The sequence below is a fragment of the Pyxicephalus adspersus genome, chromosome 4 (assembly GCF_032062135.1).
Source record: "Pyxicephalus adspersus chromosome 4, UCB_Pads_2.0, whole genome shotgun sequence".
Classification (NCBI taxonomy): domain Eukaryota; kingdom Metazoa; phylum Chordata; class Amphibia; order Anura; family Pyxicephalidae; genus Pyxicephalus; species Pyxicephalus adspersus.
In genome coordinates, this window is record NC_092861.1 from 102732893 (window position 1) to 102758866 (window position 25974).

Sequence of the window (25974 nt, forward strand, 5' to 3'; positions counted from 1 at the left end):
AAAAAAAAAAAGAGAGATAGTTTCTTTTATTTAAAAGAGATAGCCACCCTTTTATATAATGTTAAAAATGTGGCTATAGGTCTGCTTTGAAAGCATCATGTAAGTTAATACAGTAGTTACAGAATATAATAGAGGAACCTGAGAAAAGGTCTAACTAATTAGATCAACAGAACAGATAATCATCTAATGAACATTATCTTCACAGATCTATATAGACAATGACCTATATGTGTGCCATTATTCAATATCTCTGCTCACAGACACCTCCCTTTCAAGTATACTGTGCATATAAGTTTATAATTATAAAGCACCTTCATATTTGCAACTTTAACTAATGTGTGATTCTGTGCATTTATATTTAGTTAGCCAAAATGCATCCCAAGGAACAGTACTGTACTGTGGGAAAAGGAAGGAGCCTCACTTTGCAAGACAGTATTCTGGTTTGACAACATCCTGTAGAACTGCAAGAGTACAAGACAGTGCTTAACTCTTTCTGCCTACCCTTTTCACACTGAGTACTAACTAACCCTCATTGCTTGTTGGAGCCAATTGTTCTTAACTGGGGTTTTTCATCAGCATTTAATTGTATTTTAACTTTAATGGGTCGTAACCCAGTACATGAACTCTTTTTTACAGTCAGAGTTTTCTGACATGCAATCTACAAACACACTTAAAATGTTGTATCAATAAATTTGCCGAATCTGGGTACACACATGCAACTATGTTAAACTTACAAAAAAAAATTATGAGGAATTTTGGGAATGATCATTCAAACAGCACCCTCAAAATTTAGCACAAAATGATGTGTAATTAGTGACTTTTACTTACAAGAATCGAAAATGCAATTCCCAAAGTAAAGAATACTGCAAACCATTTCACTCGCGTGCCAAAACTTAGTGATGTTGAATCCAAAACCTTAAACAAAAAAGATGAGAGACCTATTTTCAGTGATGATTTTTTGATAAAAAACAACTTTGGATCATGTATTGCTTCCAATTATATAAAACATATTTCAGACACACATTGTAGGTGTGTGTGTGTATATATATATATATATATATATATATATATATATATATATATATATATTTTTTTTTTTTTTTTTTTTTTTTTTTTTTAAACAAACAGCTTTACCTTTCTAGAAGCTGATGGCAATCCCCCGGCAAGCCAAAATAAAAAGAAAAAGTGTATATAAATATATATGATTAAAATTATATGGTATATGCAGAAACACACTTTACTTTAAAGCTTTATTTCAATTTAGGCTTTGAGTTAATAAACCAAAAATTGCAAAAAAAAAAAAAAAAAAAAAAAAAAGGAATTAAACTACCTAGTTTTCTGTGAATAGACTTACAGTTTTGTAAACATGTTCTATACAGCAACACAATAAAAGCAGAACTATAATGAAAATTAAAGGCGAACTAAACTCAAAATTACAATACTAATATATATATATATATATATATATATATATATATATATATATATATATATATATATATATATAAATAAAATCACATCCGCATCTTTCTTCTCAGAAAAGGAAATTGGAGCCCAGAGCCGCCATCTTATTACTTTTTCTTTCTTCTTCTGACTACATCACTCAAACTGCACAGGGGCAAGATTGAGTGACGTAGCCTGCTGTAAATGGAGGGGGAGAAAAAATGACTTATGTATCCCAGGGGACTCTGCGCTCCTATTAAGTCTTTACCACCATGGCCCTGCTAAACATAATAAAGAAAAGAAAAAAACAACAACCATATTATATAAAGTAAAAATATCTACCCTTTTTATATAGCAGAAATTTTGGTGATGGGTCCGCTTTAAATGTCAAACTTTTTTTTAAATCGATGCAAATACAGATGAATAAACATGACATTTTAAAGTCTAAGAGCAAAATATTAAAAAAAAAAAAAAAAATTTAAATTGATGAAACTGAAATTGTTAGGAAATGGCCTTACAAACCTTCCCCTTGATAGGTAATGTATTTTTCTATGCTTCATACCAGCAAACTGGTAAAACTTCTTTATGGAGGGGTTTACCTTTTTCATTTAAATGAAAATACCTGACTGCTTTTTTTTTTTTTTTTTTTTTTTTTTTTATTGTATCCCGATACACAAAACCTTGGAATTGAAGGAGGATGTACTTTCTTTTTATGTATGATTAAATGTCTAAAAATTTTTATTTGGATTGAGTGGATTCTAATTTTCAAATTTAAATAAACCGGTAAGTATGTTAAGATTACAAAGAAAATGGAAATATACTAAAAAGATGCCGCTTCCCCCCCCCCCCCCCTCTTAAGAAATATGGATAATTATTAACAAAATTGTAAGAGAACACTAGTCTATCTGCTAATATCCACCAAATTTTATGTCTGAGGAGGGTATTCTGAAGGGTGGGTAACCTGGATACAGCCTAGATAAAATGTTAAGAAATTGGATATGATTTATTCAGGTTTAAAAAAAACACACGTTATGGAAAAGAACACAAGTAATGGAAAAGATCAATGTACAAACACCTTTTTGGGACATGCAGCAAAATGAGAAAGAGGTGGTATATGTGGTGTATTCATCCATAAACCACAATAATGTGGATGATCTTTGTGAAAATAATAAATATTACTCTTCAAGTCCTTGGTTGTAAATGCCTACAGCACTGTTTGCTAAAGACATTGATCATCACTAACAGAAACAAAGTAGTGTACCATATATGATGTATGGCAGGGGTGTCTAAACTTTTTGCAAAGGGCCCCTGGGCCAGACTTTGGACATGTCTGATATCTTCATTTATTATTACAACAGAACAATGTTAATTTACACTAATTAAACATGTGTAATTAAATCTTCTAAATTACAATAGTATGTGCATGAATCTTCTATATTTGTTTAGCTTTGTATATTCGTTTATATTTGTTTAGCTTGTTAGCTAGTATGCATAGATCATACTTTACGTTTATTAAATGAAAGTGATTTGCTAGGACTGTAAAAGACCTGAGGCATCCTTGAGCATCCTAAAGAGAGCAGTGGTGTGGCACACTGTAGTGAATTTGGGGGTTGTTGCCCCACCCCCCAAAAAAAATCTGCAGCAGTGGAAAAAAAAAAAAAAATCAAAGCAGTAAAGTAAAACAAAGTGTGACAAAGTGACAAATAGACAAAGAAAGTTTATCTGCTCCAGCCCTTGTACCCCAAAAAAAATATATGTGTAAAAAAAAATATATTTATGTATTTTGTTTCAAAAATGGCACAGTCTCACAAAAATTTTTTTACAGAAACCTAATATACACAGTGCAGTGGTCAGATATATGAAACCCTCCATCCAGCATAAGAAGCCAACTTCCCAAACTAGTCAAAACATTGCCACCCTTCAACTGCTTTTTCGGATTTGTTTAGGATGCATTTACACCAACTTTGCACAGAGGAATACCACGAAAATCAGTTATGCTTTGCAAAACAACTATTAAATTACCTAAACACCAATTTAACATAATCAACCTAAAATACTCAAACATTGCATTCAAGTTTCCTATACACTCCAGTTTTGAGCTGTTCAGAGCCCTCACACAATGCAAGCCCCTTTTACAAGAGTGTCTGGTATTTAGCCACTGGATTGAACCTTAAGATTCCATGTTCCATGCGGTTTTGAGAATATGAGATTTAAAGAACTTTGGATTTTTTAACATTATATGTCAGACATTCAATCTAGTGTCTGCTTTGATGAAAAAAAAAATTATGTTCAGAATTTTTAGTAGACTACTAGGAAAACCCTATATAAATATAAATATTTTTGGCAGCAGATGAAAACCAATAGATTTTTCTCTCATAAAGTGGTAGTAAAATATTACACTAACTTTGGACATTTATAAATCTTAATATGTTATAAAACATTCAATAGAACAAAAATAACTATCAAATATTAGGATGCAAGTCAACAAAAACACCAAATAAAATATTACAGCTCCGAAAATAAAAATTCATATGGAATATTGCCCAGCTGCCAAGAGGGATTTCTATGTTTTTTTTAAATTTAGGTAGTAGCAGCCAATATCCACTTTAAAGGTAGTGATTATTTGTAAAGAGTGGTCAATGTAGTAACTTGGGTGGATTGATTCTGGGCTCCTAAACCTAATCTGTATCCTAGATCATAAGTCTTGCTAATAAACAACATGTAGCAGTTTCTTACAACTTACTCAATGTTATGCAAATCCTTAAGCCTATGTATTTACAAGACAAACAGATGCAATAAACAGATTTACATTTAGCAATATAGTGATACATGTATATAATATTTCACAAATAAAAATGCCCAACAGTCAATATTTGGCAACATATACACCAAACATGAATTATATTGTGATAAAATGGTGCAACCTCCAGTGCATGAATCAATTGCATCCAGTTTCCCCAGGGAATTAAAAAAAAAAAAAAAAAAATCTGGTGCATTTACGTTTTAGCTTTTAAATGTTAATTTTAAACGTGGGGAAAAATAAATAAACTCCATGGATATTGTTCACTTTTTCAATAAGCAACCTTTATATGTTTTTTTAAACTATGTCTGAATAGGATTTAAATAATCAAAAGAAAACTAAAATGAAAATTTCAGATCCATCAAATTAGAATTAGGTGCCAATTAAAATAACCTTCCTGGGGAATAAGAAAGAATATTTAAACTAGGACTGAGAGAGGAGGGACAGTTAAGTTAGACAAGGCCAGTCAATATTGAAGGGTAGGTGAGGGTTCCGGATACAAACAAAGTACTATTTTTCCACAAACACAAATGGAAAATACAGACTTTGCACAAGTGTGCCTACAGGAACTGATGCTGGTTTGAAAGCAAATGTTATTCCCACTAAATCTTTATTTGATTTAAAGTTTTCTACTGTTAGCTCACTTTAAGATTTTACATTTGTACAGCATTTTTTTTTACCTGCCTAAAAGTTTTGTACAGTATACAGTGTGTATATTATAATATATATATATATATATATATATATATATATATATACATACATATGCATACACACACACACACACACACACACACACACAAGGCACCATACACCTATATCAAATAAAAGGACTTAAGCTGCGTACACACTTCCAATTTTTATTGTTGGAAATGAACGACGAAAGATCGATTGGTCAAAAATCGTTCGTAAAAAAAGTAACCAACGACGCCGACGAACGAGAATAGTCGCTGGAAATGAACGACCGGACCGGCGGATCGGATTGGACGACGATCGTTTACCATCTATTGTGTGTACGGTCGTTCATTGATCGTCCATGGTCTGAGCATGCGTGATGAACGAACGTTCGTTCACTTCCTGTCGTGCACGTCACTTCCTGTATCGCTCAAACGATCGCATCTATTGTGTGTACAATATCTGCGAACGATCGTGTCGTTATCTGCATGTACAGGATCGGTGCTATACGATCGTTCGCCGATATCGTGCAGGATCGTTCGTCGTTCGTTTACCAACGATAATTATTGGAAGTGTGTACGTAGCTTAAGCAGCAGACTGCTGATATAGTTGAAAACATAACGACATTACTCTAGGAAATACTACAAGATAACAAAATCCTTTTAGAATTGGTCTAAAAGCACCATTAGCTTTCAGGGAATAAAATGGTACTGACATTAAACCAAAAAGATCACCATCTAAGCTAGTAGCAGTCAATAGTAGTAGTGTCAATTAGTGTTGGTGGAATAGCTCACTATTCGATTCAACAGCTATTTGATCGAATAGTGAGAAATTCTCCAGGTGATCAAATGCCGAATTCGAACACCATTGAAGTCAATGGTCCGAGAATTCGGGGTTTTTTTAAGGGTCTTTTAAGGGCTGCAAGAGCCCTTAATCAGATTGCTCTTGCAGCCCTTTACTAGTTGTATGTGTTGTTCGAGAGAGTTTCTCTATCCAAAAACACATAGTACATCGCTGCAACAGCAATTGCTGTTGCCTTGCTTCTACTATGTATTCTTGGATACTTTATCCAAGAATGCATAGTAGAAGCACAGCACGGCAACAGCGATTGCCTGGACATTGTAGTGAACTGAAGAGGTCTGCAGTTCAGTTTCCCCTGTGATGTCACACTGGAACTGAACTGTAGATTACCTCTGCCGTTCCACAAGAATGTCTGGGCACTACAAGTGATGAATGGGGAAAAGTTGTTTGTTTTTTTTCGAACACCAACACTAGTGTCAACGTAGTTAGACAAGAAATTACATTGTAAGGTATATACTGAATTGCTCCACCAAGGCAATCATATATTTAATTCCATGTACATGTGGCGATTTATATGTGGGGAAATGTGATGTTTTCACCTTCGAATATATGAACATAACTATTTAGTAGTATAATTTCTACTTCTTTGGTAGGACATACAGGACTTCTCTATAATTTTGATCATCGTTTTATTAAATAATTAGCTTTGGATAGGATGCATATTCACCCAGAAGTAGAGAATGCTGCCCAAATTCTTTCTATGTAGGAAAGTCAGATGGATTTACATACTTAAAGCATTGAATACCCCTGGACTCAATGACACTTTTCTTTTTAAATCAATCCAAAAACATGGATTGTTTTCAATACTTATTTTCTCCGCTGTACACACACACACACACACACACACACACACACACACACACACACACACACACGGCCAAAAATATTGGCACCCTTGGATTGTCAGACCAGGTTTTTCTGACATATGTCAGAAAATGCAGCAGTTTTCCCAGAAAATGGTTGCAATTACAAATGTTTTTGTATTGCCATGTCAAGAAGTCTTTTACATTTCTCCACTGGAATTTGGGACCATTATTTATAATTTTTACTAAATATATATATATATTTCCTGTAAACAAGTGAAACTTGCCATGATACTTGTACGGTCCAGTCATTCTGGCGAGTCACCCATCTTTACTTATACAAGTTGATTTCTTTTTGCTGTGCATATAATAAAAAAGTGTGAATTTTGACTTGGTTGCCGTTGGCACAATAATATATGTGATTGATTACCTGGAAAACGCACAAACACGATTTCCAAGCCCAATAGGATAATTTTAGCACATTATATGTTAGTAACTCTGTGCTATATTTTTTTCTCATTCTCCAAGTTTAATGTCAGCCTATTTTGCTAATATAACATACATGGTTTTTAAACTGAAATGTTAATTCATTGTTTTTAAATATCATAAATACACAAGATTTATTAATCACTTGGTTTGTCAGGTGGTAATTGTACAATTACATTAAACTTTTTTTAAATATTCTTGTAAATCTGACGTATTAAGCATGCAACAAGTACCAAATGTATAAGAACAGGTAAAATAGCACATAATAAAACAACCAGACACAAAAAAAAAAAAAATTAGATAAATTACAGTCTCTAAAACTTAGAGGAAACAAACAGAGCATTGATCTACAATCATACTATCATTATGTAGCCAGGTCCAGGGGGCATTTATATTCCAGGGATTCCACTTCACAAGCATTATATAGGTTAAACAACGCAACAACAACCCAGAAAAAGACGGAAAAGGCTTCTTCCATACCAATGGGATAAATGATTTAGCAGCAGTAAATAGATGCCCGAGTCCTGGGTTAGTAGGTGAAGTAGTAGGTGTAGGACATTAGCGGTGGCCCACTGTGAAGCAAATGGAAGAATGGAGGATCAGTTATTATGGGGTAATCTGAGAAATTTTGAAACATTTCCAGTACCCCAGACCAGAATCCCAGCAGGACTGGACAGGACCAAAAGATGTGAAGCATAAAGCTCACACAGTCACCGCACCAAGAAAACGGTGATCCTCAAGAGCTCTTATAGATATTATATATATATATATATATATATATATATATATATATATATATATATATATATATATATATATATATATATATATATATATATATATATATATATATATATATATATATGTCTTTTTGGCATCAAATAATAATAATAATAATCTTTCTAGATATCAAAAACTTACAAGTACACAAATAAATTCAGAAAAAAAAAGAAAAAAAAAAGTTCAATAGTGTTTAATTACTTGAGGTATTATAGGTATTGACTTGAGTGCTTGTATAAAAGGAAATCCTACAATGTAAAACTATATGCTCTTGTCAAGTTGTCTGCAGAAAATTGCAGCCATCCACTTATACTTGCCTAAATTTTTTAGTATAATAGTAGGAGTATATATTTTTTTTTAATTTATTTTTTTTTCTTCAATTTATCTTTATTAATTTTCTAAAAAATTTAGCTTTTTTCAAAATACATGTGACAATTGTATATATTAAAAAAAAATCATAGTTTTACGATATAACATCAAGATCCAACAAGCATCTTTAAGATAAAATCAATTACAGTCTCATAACCTGGTGTCTATAGTACATTTCACATTGCTCCTCAAATTAATAATAAAAAGAAAAAACAAAAATAATGTAAACACATCTAACAGTGAATATAACAAAGCGAAAATATCGCTAATCTGTGAATATATACGTTGAAGCCTCTTATAATCTGGACCCTTAATTAACATTAATAATTATTGACAATCAAACAAAAAAATGTAAACGTTCAACTCACAGCAAATAGCCCTATAGTGAGGGAAGGGAAGGGGAAGGAAGTGGGTAGGTTGAGTAATCTAAAGGGAATGGAAAATGCTTTTAAGTGCCAACTCTCAACATCACCAGAAATTGTATTACCATAAATGTAATGGAATCTGAGGGGATTCCTTAAACCTGTCCCATACGGACCATGTCAGCTTACATTGTTCTATACGATCATTATCTTCTGACACTAGCATTTCCATATGACATTTTCTCGAGTTCTAAAACCCAATCTCTTATGGAAAGAACCCTTACTTGTTTCCCAGATCACGGGATCAAGGCCCTAGCAGCCGTAAGAAAATGGCGTAGGAGGCCTTTCTTAATAGATTTAGGACAGCCTTGGATCATTGAAAGGTTATTTTGGAAATATTCGGGACCAAGGACCCAGTGCACCTATTATACAAATGAATTATAGACTCCCAGAACTGAAATATGTGGACATTCCCACCATATACGGAGTAATGTTCCTTTCTGAGTATAGCAAAGCCAGCATCCATCAGGCTGATGAACGGAAATATGATGTAAATCCACCGGACAACAGTACCATCTGGATAAGATTTTATAGTTTATTTCTTGAGCTTTACACGTCAATGCAAGTTTATGTGTAAGTACAAAGGTTTTTTCCCCACTCCTCATCGGTTATCAACCCTCCTAAGTCTCTTTCCCAATATCGTGTATATGTAGGGGGGGGTATAACTGGAGTCCCTAATTAGCAAGTCATATACTGAGATTACACGAGTAGGGCATGTATTGGAACTAAGCATCTTCTCAAATTCTGTCAAACCCCTACATATTAAAGACATATGAGTGAAAGAATAAACAAAGGATATTAGCTGTCTATATGTAAACCATGAAGAGCATCCTGCCAGTGTTGGGTGTATTCAGGGAAGGCAAAAGAGGAACCTGACCATTGAGCAATATATCCTTAAGATATCTATCGTTCTCACCCAACCAGGATAGAAAATGAGATGTCCCGATAGCTGGCGGGAATGCCGGGTTATCAAATAAAGGAGTCATAGGGCCAGGTTTTGTAGATAAAAACCTAATTTAATAGAAACATTCCAGACATGCAAGAGCTCTAAAGTGAGCTTAGGCAAAGGAACATTCTGAGGTAGAAGAGAACAATCCACCCAAGGTAGGGACTTAAGGTCAATTGGTGAAAGGGAGTTTTCTATCCTCACCCATTCTTTAAAATTGCTGTTATGAAACCAATCTACCACTCGCACTAAAATCGATACCGGATATTAAGACATAACATCGGGAACTTCAACACCTCCTTTAACCTTTGGTTTAGCCAATTTATAAAATGCCAGTCGGGGGCCTCCCAACTGCCACAAAAGTTGACTAGACTATGTAATTTATGTAAAAAATTGGGTGGTAGGAAAAAAGGAACTGTTTGAAACAAGTACAATAGCTTTGGAAGTATATCCATTTTAGGAGTATTGACCCCTGCAAACCAACCCAACGGTAAAGAGGAGTATTTCTGAAGTTCAGATTGGAGTTTACTATAAAGTGGGGAGCAATTGTAAGAAAACTAGAAGGTTACCATCACTCCTAAATACTTAACCGCCTCTTTGCATATTTTAAAAGACGTATTTACTCTAAGAGATGACATTTGACTATTATCAAGCTAAATTTCTCAAACTCCAATAAAATAGCAGGAATTGTAACATGATGCGATAAAATATAAAGAAGCAGATCATCTGCATATAATGACAGTTTATAATGTGAGTCACCCAGCACTATCCCTCTATCATGTGGGTTGTGGCGTAGCGCAACCGCCAGATGCTCCATTATCAAGGCATAAAGCATTGGGGAAAGAGGGCACCCTTGTCTTGTTCCATTCTGAATACAAAAATAATTAGACAGAGCACCATTAACTCTTACTCGGGCCCTTGGTAAAGAATAAAGTGCTGATATTCTTGCCATCATATTGGGACCAAGGCCTACTTGCCTTAGTGAAGAGTACAGGAATTGCCAACGTCAAAGGCTTTCTCCGCATCCACTGAGAGTAGGCACGCAGGGGTGTGGGTGGCATAAGCATATTGAGACAATAGAATAGTTTTAATAGTATTGTCCCTCGCCTGTCTCCCATATATAAATCTTGCTTGATCCTTATGAATTAAAAAAGGCATATGAGATAACCTATTTGCAATCATTTTAGAAAACATCCACATTTATCAAGGATATAGTCTATAGTTAGAACATACAGTATGATCCTTGCCTGGATTGGGAATAGCACCAATATGTGCTTCAAGGCTTTGTGGTGGAAAAGCAGAGTTAGTCGATATGGAAGAGTACACCCTAGTCAAAAAAGAACTAAAGAAAGAGCATGTATCTTATAAATTTGAGGGGTGAATCCATCAGGTCCTGGGCTTTTACCAGATGGGGTTGCTTTTATCACCGCACTAACCTCTTCTTCAGTAAATGGAGATTCTAGAAAAGGTATTGCCTCTAAATTTAGTTGTGGAAGGGCCGTTTTCAACATATATTGTGCTAAAGAGGATGCTGGTATTTGGTCTGAATTTAGTTGCTATAGATTAGAATAATAATTTAAAAGATCTGAAAAAAACCTTTAGGATTCGATGTGAATTTACCAGTGGGAGTTTGTATAGACGAAACACATGTGGCAGGTGCAAGCCGCATGCCAATTGCCTGCCGGATTTATCTACATACTGATAGATCTGTTTACGAAAACGGTCTCTATAGCGCTGATGAGCTAGGTCATACAATTCAAGTAGATGTGTCTTTGCTCCTGTCAGTTCTATAAATACATCAGGGGCCATGTTTTATTATTATTATTAAACAGGATTTATATAGCGCCAACATATTACGCAGCGCTGTACATTAAATAGGGATTGCAAATGACAGACTAATATTGAATAGTTCGGTTAGGGCAGGGGCCAGGGTGGAGGAATGGGCACGGAGTAGATCAGAAGGGATTGGGTCCAGTGGACATGTAGTGGACGGAGATGAGTTTGCTTATACAACTGCTCCAACGAGCATATCTTATCAACCGTTAGATTATTATCCTGAGTCCTAATCTTCATAAGCCTAGCTCCATGCTGTATTAGGACCCCCCCGCCCCCAGAACCGCTTTCATAGCTTCCCACTGTATCGGGAGAGAAGTGGTGTCCAAGGAGTAGTCCCCTATAAAATTAGCTATCGTATTGAGGACTGCTGCAGCACCTAGAGAGTCTTTGAATAATCAATCATTACACTTCCAGGTCCATTCACTGGGTCCCACTTGAGGAATTTGGAGAGACAGCGTCACCGAGAAATGATCAGACTATGGGCAAGAATCTATAGAGGCAGCTGGCTTCCAATCAAGGGTGACTCACTAATATATAGTTATTGTGAGAATACATCAAGTGCAAATGAGAATAAAAAGTATAATCCCTAGTGGTTGGGTGGAGTGTGCAGTCTGGATAGAAAAGAATTCAATTTAGTGTAGAAGATAGAGGTTTTCCCAGAGGATGTATCAAGCCAGGGGTCAAGTGCAGAGTTTAAATCGTCTCCCACTATAATACCTTCAGCTACTCCTTTTAACCTTTCCAAATATTGAGCAATGACCATTGTGGGTTGCCGATTAGGTGCATAAAAAGAGGCGATAGTAAACTTCCTATTCCATACGGAAATCTTAAGGATTAAATATCTGCCCTGTGGGTCAGAATGGTTATCTAATATTTGAACTGGTAGGGATTTATGAAATGCTATAGAGGTTCATTTCATTTAAAATCTGGGTTAGAACTGTGAAACCAAGTAGGATAATAACGATTACAAAGAGATGGAATCAGATTTGTCCGGAAATGGGTTTCCTGAAAAAAAATAGTATTGGTATTCTAGCTTTGTATTGGGCATATAGTAATTGAGAGCGCTTGTTGGGGCTTTTAAGGCCCTTGGTGTTGAGAGATCGAAATTTCAACGTTTGAGATTGTGTAGTAAATGGCAACATGAGGATAAGGGAAAAGAGTCACCAAATAGGCTAGACGGGCTAACTTCTCGCGTGTGGGGTGAAATCTAAAGTGGGGTCCAAAGTCCCAAGCTATTGTTAGTAATAAACAGAAGACCTATGTGAGAGGAAGTGTCAGTATGTCGTGGGAGGAAAGGAGCAGTCAATTCTGATCCTACCCAGGAGAGTCTGTGAGATCAAATATATACAAAAAAAAGGATAAAATTATCAAACCAGCATAGTATAACATCTAAGCAGCATCAATATAAGACCAAAAAAAAAATATGAAGCAACAAAAATAAATCAAAGTTCCAAAAGAAACGCCTGGGATATTTAAATAGGTAGACATATACTAAGTTAGGGACAGATTCTGGGAGCCCCCTTTTGTGGATATTATTACGCCTGTTATGATTTTCTACATCATCTTGGAGTAGAAATACCCTATTAGGTTGAGCTTCATGTCTTTCCAATATAGTACTGTGAGTTACCACTTGAGTAGTAAGGTCAGAAAAGGCTTTTTGTTAACGTAAGCGTGGTACCTGTAACTTGCTGTATAGAGCGCTGCAAAGCCTGGAACGCTAATTTGCAACTTTCTTCCAGGCTATCTATACCTACTAGACAGGATTTGGAGCAAAGTAAAGCCCTAAGATGAGCCCTACAGTCCCATTCCTCTTCACTTATTACAGAAGAATTCAAAGAGAGAGGTACCTTTTCCATAGCAGCAGGGGTGGTCGGGCTCTGAATTGGAAAGTTAGAGATGCTAACTGTATAAAGTGGAGTCTATAGCGTATCCCCAGTAGCAGCTATAGCCGTAGAGAAGCCGCTGGTCAGCTTGCCGGGCGACCGCGCTCCTGTTGCTTTAAATCGCTGCAGCGAGATTTACAAGAGGCTGCAGCTTTGCGGCCTGTTCCTTTATAGAGCAGGCCCCGGGAGAAAACAAACCAGCTATCCCACCTACTGCACTCCCACTGTCAGCGGGTTTATTCTTCAGAGTTCCTCTGTACAAGTAAGCAACTAATGTGCTAGGAAAAGTAGTGGATTCCCCCAGATAGCTCAGAAGAGATGCGTCCTACACCGCCATCCGCTGGACATGCCCCTTAGATGTTCCTAATTTTTTTTTTACTTATTTATTGTACACTGTAAAATACATTTTCATGAAAAACAATGTACCGCTTTTGGACATAACAGAAATGAACCGCCCAGAAGGTTAAAACCTAGGTAAGTGGTTGCCTTGAATTAATAGATCCAGTCAGTTAAATCAAATCCTAATCTTTACAATATCTTGATTTAAAACAAAACCCCTTAATTTTCTCATTCGTACAGTGAGTAACAGAAGAAGTAAGGAAGTTAGAAATTAAAATAAGACAGTATAAGAAATATTTCATATAAACATTGACAGGCCTTACAATCTAATAATATTATAAAAATATAAAACCTTCAGATAAGGGGGGCAATGTTGTTATTCAGAATAAGGAGGATTTTAAACAGATGTGATTGAATTTTTTAAACAACAAACTTTGGTATATTGCAATCCCTGAGCAACAAACGGAAAGTTTTCAAAAAGAATATTGTTGCTCACAAAGGCTACAAATGAAATATCATTATTAAAACAATGTATAATGTTTTAAATGTAAAACATCCAAGAATAGAGACCTTTTATGCACTTCCTAAAGTGCATAAAAATTTAAAGAAACCTCACTTTTTTTACAGTACATACCCGGAACACATTTGTTTTCAATGGTAAAACCTAGCTCTGGGTACAGAGGACTGCAATTATTATTATTAATAAACAGGATTTATATAGCGCCAACATAATACGCAGCACTGTACATTAACCCCCCTAGCGTTCTAATTCTGTCAGTTTTTTGATGCAAAAAGCGATCTTATTTTTTTGCATAGAAATTTTTGTTTATATTGTGGGTCTGTAATTCTTAGATTTAACTCTGGGGTATGATAATTATATTTATTATAATCATAAATTATAATATAATACATACTTATAAATAATTTAAAAAAATAATGAAATAATAGACAACAATGTAATCTTAAAATAAAATATAAAATTAAAAATGTACTTTTATTTCATATTGTGTGTGGTGTTTTTGTACTGTAAAAACCATTTAAAAGCAGATTACATTGTAATCCCCCATACATCACCACTCTCATCACCCGGAAGATGACTCATCCTCCTGGGTGATGTGAGTGGGGATTTCCCTGCCCTGCCTCACACAGGCACACAGACGCTGGAGCTGCTGCTGCTCGCATCTCCAGAGAGATGCAAAGCACAGTGCAGGATTTCTGGGATTTTTTGGGTGGTCACCCCCTGGAATTTGCTATTGCTGCTGGCATCTGCAGTGAGATATGAAGCACAATGCAGAAGTCCTGCATTGTGCTTTGCATCTCTCTGGAGATGCGGGCAGCAGCGTGGCCGGGACCCGGGTGCTATTTAAAAGCAGATTACTCAGTAATCTGCTTTTAAATTTCCCGCCCGGCCACACCCCCCGACGGATCGGCGCCCGGGCATCACACCAGGACCATCGGATCGCTGCTGGAGCGTGGGGCAAAGGTAAGGGGTTAAAGTTACCCCAAGGGTCGGGATTACCGCTTTTTACAAGTAAAAGTCACCCCAAGTCACACTCGGGATTACCGCTAGGGGGGTTAAATAGGGGTTGCAAATGACAGACTAATACAGACAGTGATACAGGAGGAGAGGACCCTGCCCCGAAGAGCTTACAATCTAGTAGGTGGGGGAATTTATACACAATAGAAGGGGGATATGTAGTGGTGGGAAGTAGTGATGGTTTCAAAGGACAGAAGAAGATGGGTAGGCAAGTTTGAATAAATGGGTTTTGAGTGCTCTTTTAAATGAGCAGAAAGTAGAAGCAAGCCGAAAAGGCCAAGGAAGACCATTCCAGAGAGTTGGGGCAGCTCTAGAGAAGTCTTGTATCCGTGCGTGTGATGAGGATATGAGTGAGGAAGTCATTAGTAGGTCATTGGAGGAGCGGAGAGAGCGCCTGGGGGGAGTACTTTTTTTTACCAGGTCAGAAATGTAAAGTGGGACAATAACTGTGTAGGGATTTGAAAGGCAAAGCACAGGAGCTTGAATTTGATTGTAAGGTGAAATGGAAGCCAGTGTAGAGATCTGCAAAGAGATGCATCGGAAGAGGAGCGGTGGGAAGGATTGATGGGTCTAGCTGCAGCATTCATATTAGATTGTAGAGGAGAGAGTCGGGTTACTGGAATACCAGAGAGGAGGATGTTACAGTAGTCCAGACGAGAGATAAGACCATGTACGGAGCATGTAAGGAGTTTGGTGGTCTCAGGGGACAGGTAGGGGCGGATTTTGGAGACGTTGCGTAGGTGAAAGTGACAGGACCTGGAAATGTTTCCGAATATGGGGGGTAAATGAGAGGGCAGAGTCAAAGGTGACACCGAGACAACGTGTCTGAGGGGAGGGCCGAATAACAGTGTTGTTAACAGTTAGATGTATGTCAGGGGGAGATTTGGAATTTGAGGGGGGGATGATGACGAGTTCAGTTTTATCCAGGTTGAGTTTCAAAAATCGGTCGAACATCCTTGATGAAATGGCTGACAGGCAGCATGAGACCTTATCCAGGACTGAGGGAGACAAGTCAGGAGTGAACAGATAGATTTGAGTGTCATCAGCATACAGATGGTACTGTAAGACAAAGGAGGATTTGAGACTACCAAGAGAGGAGGTGTACAGAGAAAAGAGAACCGGTCTGACCCTTGAGGAACACCAACAGGGAGGAGAGTGGGTGAGAAGGAGTTATCATTGAAAGAAACTTGAAAGGAGCAGTCAGACAGATAGGAAGCAAACCAAGAGAGAGCAGTGTCTGATACCAATGGAGTTCATGATTTGTATTGAAGGGGGTGATCAACAGTGTCAAAGCCAGGGGAAAGATCAAGGAGAAGGAGCAGGGAAAAGTTGCCTTGAGACTTAGCTCTGATGAAGTCATTGGCCACTTTAGTAAGGACTGTTTCAGTGGAATAGGCAGCTCTAAAACCAGACTGGAGAGGGTCAAGGAGAGAGTTGGTGCTCAGGTAATCGGTGAGTCTTTTGTAGACAAGGCGTTCAAGAAGTTTGGAGACATAAGGGAGATAGGACGGTAGTTTGAGGGTAGGGAGGGGTTCAGTGAGGGTTTCTTTAGGATAGGGAGAATTATGACATGTTTAAAAGCTGAGGGGTATTTACCAGTAGAATGGGAGAGGTTGAATAGTTCTGTTAGGGCAGGGGCCAGGGTGGAGGAATGGGCACAGAGTAGATCAGAGGGAATTGGGTCAAGTGGACAGGTAGTAGACGGAGATGATGAAAGAAAAGATAAGACTTCGTCCACAGGCTGAGGGAGGCCAATGATGATTTACAGACGTGTAATGACTGATGTCTGATTTTGTCTATTTTATCTCTAAAGTAGGTGGCATAGTCATGGGCAGAGAAGGATGTTGTGGGGGGAGCAGGTGTGGGGTTTAGGAGGGAGTCAATTGTAGAGAAGAGGTTGCGTGGGTTGGAGGCTTGAAAGGAAATGACTTGCAGGGAAATTTTGCTTGGTGACAGTGAGCTCTGTGTTAAAGCTTTGTAGCTTGGCTTTCTAGTCCATGAAGTCAGCGCTGAGGCCAGATTTCCTCCACTTGCGCTCAGCTGCACGAACAGTCTTTTGTAGCGGTTTGGTGTGATTGTTGTGCCAGAGTCGGGGGTTGGCAGGGCGGGGGTAGCAGAAGGTGGCAGGGGCAATATTATCCAAAGCCAAGGAAAGAGAGTGGTTTAACATGGTGGCAGCTTCAACTGGGGAAGTGATTTTGGAGAGGGCGGGGGTAAGGGATGCAAGGCAGTTTGAGAAAAGTTGTGGTCAAGGTTACGGATATATCTCTGCCATTGACCAGGTCCGGGATGTGGCAAGAGAGGGCAAGAGTTCGATAGGTTGAAGGTGATAAGGTTATGATCAGAAAGGGGAAATGGTGAGTTTTCAAGGAGGGTGAGGTTGCAGAGTTTAGAAAATACCAGGTCTAAAGTGTGTCCGGCTATGTGTGTGGGGCCATTGATGTTCTGTGGGAGTCCAAATAGGGAGGTAATGGAGAGCAATTTGGCTGAGGGGGGGGGGGGGGGGGGGGGGGGGGGGGGGGGGGGGGGGGGGGGGAAGGTTGGGATCATCCATTGCAACAATAAAGTCACCAAGGATAAGGGTGGGCAGGTCATGGAAAAGAATGTGTGGGAGCCAGGATGCAAAGTTATCCAAAAATTGTGATACAGGGCCAGGGGGGCGGTAGACAACAGCAACAATGAGGGGTAAGGGGCTAAAGAGATGGACAGAGTTGACTTCAAATAAGGTGAAAATGGGAAAGGGTGGGGTAGAAAGGACTCTGTATGTACAGCTAGTTGAGAGACGGAGACCCACACCACCCCCTACTGTGTTGCTAGGTCTAGGGGTATGTGTAAAGTGCAGGCCTCCATAGAAGAGAGCAGCAGCAGAGAGAGTCAGAGGTGGAAAGCCAAGTTTCAGTGAGAGCCAGAAAGTTCAGAGATTTAGAAAGGAGAAGGTTGAGTATAGAGGTTAATTTGTTGCCAACAGATCTGGCATTCCATAGACTGCCAGAGAGAGGGGGTAAGGACTTATGGGTAGGGTGAATGGGGATGAGGTTAGGAGAAGGGAGTGTCTTGCTGAGAGTATATGGAAGCGGGAGGCTGCGTGGGGGACCAGGGTTGGGTGAGACGTCACCAGAGAGTATTAGTAGGGAAAAAAGGTGAAGGAGACAGAAAAGTAAGGATAGTGAAGGAGCAGAGAGACAATGAATTATCAGACTGGGGAGGACAGGGAGTAATGCCAACAAAAGGAGAGAAGGGTGAATAATACATTTTTACAGATAACTGGAAACCATATGCATACATTAAACAATGTAGCAAACTGAAGTCCAAGAGAAGCAGTCCAGTAATATCGGTTTATGTGAGGCTTGTAAACTTGCTGAGTCCCAGGAGTGGGGGATGATGATTCAGTCAAAGAGGTGGTTTGATGAAACACCAGTTCAGAAAGGCAGCAGCAGAGGAGGTGTTGGGAGTCCAGATGGATAAGTTAGTCCAAAGGCAGGAGATGGGAGTGGCAGAGTAAAATAATATGTCCAAATCTGTTCCAATTCCTGTGTCAATTACCTGGATTATTTCCCGTTGCACTTATAATTTTGGCACGTGACCAGGGTCCCAACCTGACCTTGCCTGTTGTTTAAATAGAAGTGCTTTGGGCCCTGTTTATGGATGGACTGATCAGAGTATAAGGAATTTGGGATATCAGTTGAACCTGGGGAGGGAAGTGGTTGGCAGGTCAATAAATATCAATGTGCACTCAGCTGGAACTAAGGGATAGTGAACAGATAAATCTATGAGGAGATTAAAGTTGGTGCAATAATACAATCATCTACAATGGGAGACGTACCATATACAATCAGATGAAGGTTGCAGGGGAAAACAATGGGGACCAAGTGTGCTCCCACCTATGCAAACCTGTACCTGAGGGGATAGGAAAAGGAGGTCTTTGCAGATGAGTTCTAGTATGTGTACATGCGCCACATTTTATTGTAGTGCAGGTACATAGGCTACTTTTTTTATGATTTGGCGGGGACCCCCTATTTTGCTGTCTAAATTTTTGGAAAAATTGCAAATGAATTGGTTTAATCTTAAATTTACCATGCAATATAGCGCTACAGCCATGGCATTTCTTGATCTTGAAATAAGTATTAATTCTGAAGGTACATTAACATCGAGACTATTTAGAGAACCAACGGCGGGTAATACTGTCCTGGAAGCTAGAAGTGCGCATCTGATTCCCTTAAAGAACAGCATACCATACTCGGAATATTTGCGGATAAAAAGGAACTGTTCTAATGAAGTTGATTTTGAGAAAGCATCCAGGGATCTACGAAAAATGTTATCCAAGAGAGGACACAGTAAAAGTATCCTCAAGAAGGCCTACAAGAAAGCAAAAGGACAGTCGCGCTTTGATTTAGTCTACAAAAAGAAACAGTCTAAAAAACAAGATAAAGATAAAATTATAATTACTACCAAATATTCATCTCAACACCAGGATTTGGTGAAAATTTGTAAACAATATTTTTCCCCGCTGGGGGGGACGCACCGGACCATGTCCCCCATACAAATCCCTGGCTCAGACTTAGAGACATGATAATTTTTTTATTTTTAGTATAATATAAAACATTCATAGATCCGTTTTTTAACAGTCTTTTGGTCTTTACCACATAAAAGTGTGCATTTTCCACATAGGAAAGTTCCCCAGCTTGTGGTTCTTTGGTTAACAGTTCTCCTAGACCTCCGATTCCCGCTCCAGCTACTGCGGTGGCTATGGTCTACAAACTTTCCTCTACTTGACCTCACCCTCCGGTTTAGTAGGGGGATCCTCTACCTACCTTTCTGTCGTATCATGAACAAATATCTCACACCAAACTTGGTGATCCCAGAAGAAGGCCTACAGTCCCAAAAAAGGTCCTCAAGGTGGTGGAGGACCTTCCCAGGCCAGACACTGCCGGAGAAGGCCCCGTTAGGGACGACGATGGATTATCCTTGTCAGAACTCATAGATTATCAATGACTGGCAACTGAATTGTCCCTCCATCTTCAAATGATACATTAGCCCAACATTTCAAGCCATTGACAGAAGCAGTAGCCAAGCATGGGGGGAAACAACGTGTCATACACTGGCAACAACACAATTACAACAGCAATTGGCCAGTGCTAAAAAAATTAGGATAAATTAATTGATCTAGAGAAATTGTTTGTGGCATAATGATTTAAGGTTTATCAGCATCCTAGAAGACATCAAGCCACCTGAGCTCCACAAATTTTACTCCATCACCATACCTAAACTCTTGGGCCTTAAATCCCTGCTAAAAGTAGAACACCCACATAATGTCAGCCCATTATCATCACAGCAATCTGTGTCAGTCATCGCTTGTTATTGTGAGGTTATTCATAAGAACCAACTTCTCCAAGCCTACTGCTCACATTCACAATTCTCCATTGATGACATTAAAGTCATCACCTTTTCTTAATATTCAGTGGAGACCACTAAACTACGGAGCCTTCACCGCTACCTGTAAGACACTTCTCAAAGCGATCAACTTTGCTATTCTTCACCCTTCAACATCTTCACAAAGGGTCAAGACACACATATTTTTAAAGATCCTCAACAAGTCATGGCATTCATCAATACGATGTCGCACCTGACACCAGCCTCAACATATGCACATTTACCAATGCTCCACAATCATCTCTGGGATCCTCCCCTTCACCTGCCAATAACTGATCATTGAGATATCCAGCTATTACCAAGTCCAACTTCTAAACACAAGCCTATTACTTCAGGTCAGCAGTTTTCAAGGTCCAGCAAAGGCATGCCATTTACTTTTCCCTTCCCCGTTATACACCTGTTCGTGACTTTTTTTTTAGACATTTTAAGTCTTAGATATTTACATCCTCCAGTTTTTTTTTTTCTAGATGTTTGATCTACTGGGTACACAGGGCAGCTCAGCTGGGACACCCTGCAGTACTCTACAAATGTGCTGCATGCTTGAATTATGCTTTACCTCTCCTCTCTCAAATTTGACCCTCCTTGAATGAAGCTAGACACCTGGAATGTTCAGTTTTCATCTCTGCTCAGCTCAGAACTGCTCCAAAGTTCTCCACCACCTGAAGTAAGGCTGACATTGCAATATTGCAGGAAACCCTCCTCCTAACAAAGTGACTTAACTTATTTGTTCATCAACGATGCAGCTTTGCAGGAGGTGATTGAAGGAAATTTAGTAACAATTGTATTTATATTTAGGTCACAGGTCAATAATGGCCAGTATTTTTGGCAGATGTTTTTTTCACATTAGTATGCTGCCTTGAAAATGTTAAAAGCCGAATGAGCACTTGCAGCATAAAGTATTGTATTGCCAGCTGTAGGTTTTCTGTAAAGTTTTACTGATGAACCGTAGTCACCCCTGACCAATATTTCTGTGTCTAAAAATACTATATTAGTTGGATTACTGTTGATGGTATATTTTGAATTGAATTTCTCCAACATTTCTCATGATCCTTGCAAACACATCATCTATGTATTATTGTCCCAAAGAAATATGGCAGAGGTACATAGAGAATTCTTCATCTGCAAACATCTTCCACCCACTCCCCAGGTACAGGTTAGTATATGATGAGGCACCATCAGCATCATGCTCACATTGCTACCCCCTAAACCTGCAGGTATAATTGGGTGTCTAAGATGAAAATGTTTCTTATTGGTACGTTTTGTAATAGCTTGACATTGAAACTATGGTATTCCCCCACAGCATGTCCTTCTCATACAAAAATGATCATAAAATCTAATTTCCTTTTTGGTGAGGAATGCCTATATATCTCATTAGCCACTCAATAGCCACCAACATTGCATCCTTTAGGATGGATAGATCCTCAAATATTTCAACAATTTTGAAGTGTCTTTTAAATAAGAGGGGAGACCGTATACATGATGTCTGATATGCAAACGAAAGGACAGACACAAACGTTCCCTGAATGCTTCCAAAGAGGAGGTTCAGAAGCGGTCATCTTGTTGAGATGCTCTTGTCATATCAACGAACAAGCAAGGTTGCCTCTGGGTACTGGTTCTATCCACCCAATTTTGTCTAAAGACCCTTCGCTGAGGGGTTATTGTGATAGCCCATGACATCTGGTTTTAATATCTTTGGTAATACATTGTGAATCTATATTTGTTTACCAGTATATATTGATTCATAGTCATGATCAAACAATAACTAAAAATTATTTTAGTTGCATAAGGCTATTTCAGTCTTGCTATTCCTGAAGAAACATATTGAACTTCTAATGTGTACAACGCTGGTTCTGATGTAAACTGCCTTTTTAAGATTTAATAAATTATGGTTTTATAATTGAAAAGTGAGATATTAAGGAGAGTGTCTTTAAAGTTCTTTTTATTTATTTATTTTTTTGCATATATAATACGACTGGTTTGTTTTTTCTATAGCTATCCTGTCGCATGTGCAGCCACCTACCTCGTTGGAGTAAATCTCTGACTGACCACTGAACATGCGATGTCCCCCTGTTTGATTCCAATAGTGTCTTAGAATGGGGGCCCTGCTGCTGGTCCCTCGGATCAACAGGGTTTGGACTCATACAAATCTGATACAGTTCACCCCCATGGCTCCCTATCGAACTTTTTAAGTTCACAGGTGCCTCTGCACTCATTGGGTACACATACAGTGTCCCCTATTGGTCTTCTGGATGTGCAGTAGGTCTCCAGCTGTTACTCTCCCCCCCCCCCCCCGACAGGTGGAGATAAAATTTAAAACACTGGCAGTTTTCTGCTTAGATATCAACTGCTGATGTATACTTTTTACCTTACTATTTCCCTAACTACTTGACTTACGGTCTGCTTCCTTCCATGTAACTACTTCTTGCTAACTTCTCTCGTTTCCACACTTCTTGCTTACTGACATTCTCCCAGCCTCTTACAGTTACTCACACTGTATAAGGGTATAATCCTATACGTATGGAGCAGAGGTTTTAACATAAGTATTTAATTAATCTCTGAGCCAAACCCCAAACAGACCAGCCAAGTCCAAGAAAGTATTTTTGTGTATTTTTTCTTTGTTCTAGTCACAAAAAGCTTTTATTAAAGAAGGGCCAATTTTGGCATTAGCATTCATTCCCGATTGGCTGAAATGCCTGTGGTATCCACTCTTGCAACTATTGAGCATACAGACCCCTCTTCAACTGCAAGCCTCCTCTCACAAGGTCCCCTATTCCACCCAAACCCAAGGAAATTATGCCCTGGGTGCTCTGAGTGTGTGGTATAAACTCCTGTAGAAGCAAGTCCAGTACTAATTCTGCCTACAACAGAGTGTGGCAACAATTTCAAATATTTATGGCCTCCCCTAACTTACAAGCAACCCAGCTGCAAGCACAGCATGTCCTGGAATTTCTCCTAGAAAAGGGGCTCAGCCTTAACACTCTGAAAAGTAAAGTCTTGGCCATCTTAGCCTTTAAAGGCTTCCACTTGGTCTTAAATCTGTTAGTGATACAATTCTTCAGGGCAGTAGCCCAAAATTAAACCTTTTTTTCAGCACAGGTCCTTCGTCAATGTGTGCTGGGGTGTCATTTATTAAGACTGGCACTATATCAAACAAAAAATAATGTCACTGCATTCAACTAACACATATAATGTGTGCTGCTATGCGTGTTGTGTTAGGTATCAGGAAACTGCAGGGTCTGGATGTCAGAAAGAACAGGAAAGAAACCAGTCAATGGTGGTTCACTGTTCTTCACCCTAAAAGATAAAGCTGCACACCCTAACCAATTCTCGTTCAAATAAATGGCATGACAGTGGTTCATGTAAAGTAAAACATAAATGGCTACATAAATTGAGCCTTTAAAATGATTTGGTGTGCCATTTACAAAAATACCTGCTGATCTTGCAATATCATATTACAATGTTATCCTGAAAACACATCTTGCAATTTTTTAAAACCAGACACCAGATGTTGTGGGGGTGGCTGGCTTATTTGGAATCTAGAAGCCCCCTTCAATAAAAGGTGGGGAGTAGCCTATGACAGGCAGCCACCTGGCTGTCTTCTATCTACCCTGAGCCTACACCTGCACCCTGGCTATCATTTGTACCCCGCTGACTTCTGCAACTGGCTTTGTTTTGTACCAGGCCGTCTTTGGTACCTGGCTCACTTTAACACCAGGCTGCCTTTTTTTTACCATAAACACCTGCCCAACAAGTTTATGGAAACGTTTGGATGGCAAAAGCAACAATAGAAGCTACATGAAGCTTTTGAACAAACGCTTGCACAAAAAAAACAGACCCTTTCGTTTTGATTTTAACTATTTTTGCCAATGTTTCCAGGCTGTAAAAATGCCTACAAAAAAAACAAAGGCCTTAACGTAGCCAAACTGATTTTTGCAGCCCTTTTGAAATCAAAATACAAGAAAAAGGATAGGAAAAAAAAATGTTTTTGGTTCATATGCATTTTTATGTGCAACAGCATAACAGTTTGGAACAGCATGAGGTTATGTGTAACAGCATAACAGTGGAACTGAACCTATCAATACTCACCTGTTCTCGTTACGTCGCTCACATTTTCTCTTTTCTTACCTTTCATATACTGATCCATGCCAAAACCTGCCTGATCACAAATTGTTGCCTCAGTTCCACTTTAGGAGGTCACACATATTCGACGAAGTCCACCCCCCTAACTCCAGGGTGGAAAGGTGTGCTAGCACACTTTTAAACAACACTTTCTAAACAACTTTATGCTTTCCCCTTAGAATTACAGGTATACTATAACATTAGTAATGATACTACATAATAAAAAATGTAAAACAGTCCATTATGTTTTCATAATTTAAACCTAATTTCCGTAATGCAGGAAGCATTGAGCACTAAAGTGAAACTAATCATTGATTAAAGATAAACTTTACCTGAGCAGTAAGCCCGCGCTCTTCATCTTCATGGCCATTTAACACTCTACGTAACTTGTCCATACTCTCCTCTCCACAAATTATTCTTCGATTGATTGCGGCGGTCACTCACTTTCCGCTGTCACTACCGGAGTTTCGTGATCTGCGCTATAAACGTCTGCGCACAAAAATCATGTGATCGTAGTATCACGTGACCATTACTTTTACAGCAGTTGCCGAGTTTGTTAAGCTTAAGAATAACTAAGCAAGATAATTCGTATTTAAAAAGGGTCGCCTTGAGGACTCATGTTACATAAATTGGACCGATTTAATATGCAGTGCAGCAAAAAGGAAAACACGCGACTAAAGTGATGCAACACACATTCTTTTTCCTGTCACCCATTTGGTTGACTGAGTCTTGCACGGTCTGCAATTATGATTAACTCTGATAATGGAGTGCCTAAAACATATACCCTGTGATCTTTGCTTCCATTCCACAGATGATTAAGTAATTTATATCGATAAGTGTCATTTAATTCATAAAAATGTTTCTGTATGAACAGGGAAATGAACATTTAATTTTTGTCTAGACTCTAGTATATTATTAGAGAAACGAGAGAAAAGAAGCATACTCGTGTAAAAGATTTTACTTTAAATTAAATTGAAATGGAATGTATTTCTTTCTTGCATATGGCAGCAGCATGCTGTCACTTTAATCTGCTATAAGTAAAATCAGTAGAGTATTGAAAAAATGCAGTGCATTTATGCATACCAAAAATATATGATTGACATTTATGAAAAACTAAATGTTACTATAAAAAGTAAAATATTTTAAAAGCTTTTACCATGTCCCAACATTTTTTAGTATTTGTTCTACAGAGCCTTTGCAAAGCATATTTTATCCTTACTTTCACAGTGTCCCAGAATTATGGAT

At 38.3% G+C, this 25974-nt stretch overlaps 1 protein-coding gene across 2 annotated transcripts in view; it reads right to left on the reverse strand.

Moving 5' to 3' along the window:
• Positions 1 to 25278, reverse strand: part of SFT2D1 (SFT2 domain containing 1) — a 144780-nt gene extending 119502 nt beyond the window's left edge. Inside the window, exons 1-2 of one of the 2 annotated variants that reach the window (XM_072409199.1) lie at positions 25062 to 25243; positions 829 to 915 (exon numbers count right to left, since the gene is read on the reverse strand). In XM_072409199.1, coding sequence (XP_072265300.1) covers positions 829 to 915; positions 25062 to 25124 — 150 coding nt within the window. In that variant the 5' untranslated portion in view covers positions 25125 to 25243. Of the gene's footprint in view, positions 1 to 828; positions 916 to 25061 lie in introns of both variants that reach the window. The other variant, XM_072409200.1, reaches the window with a different exon arrangement.
• Between the last annotated feature and the right edge of the window lie 696 nt (positions 25279 to 25974).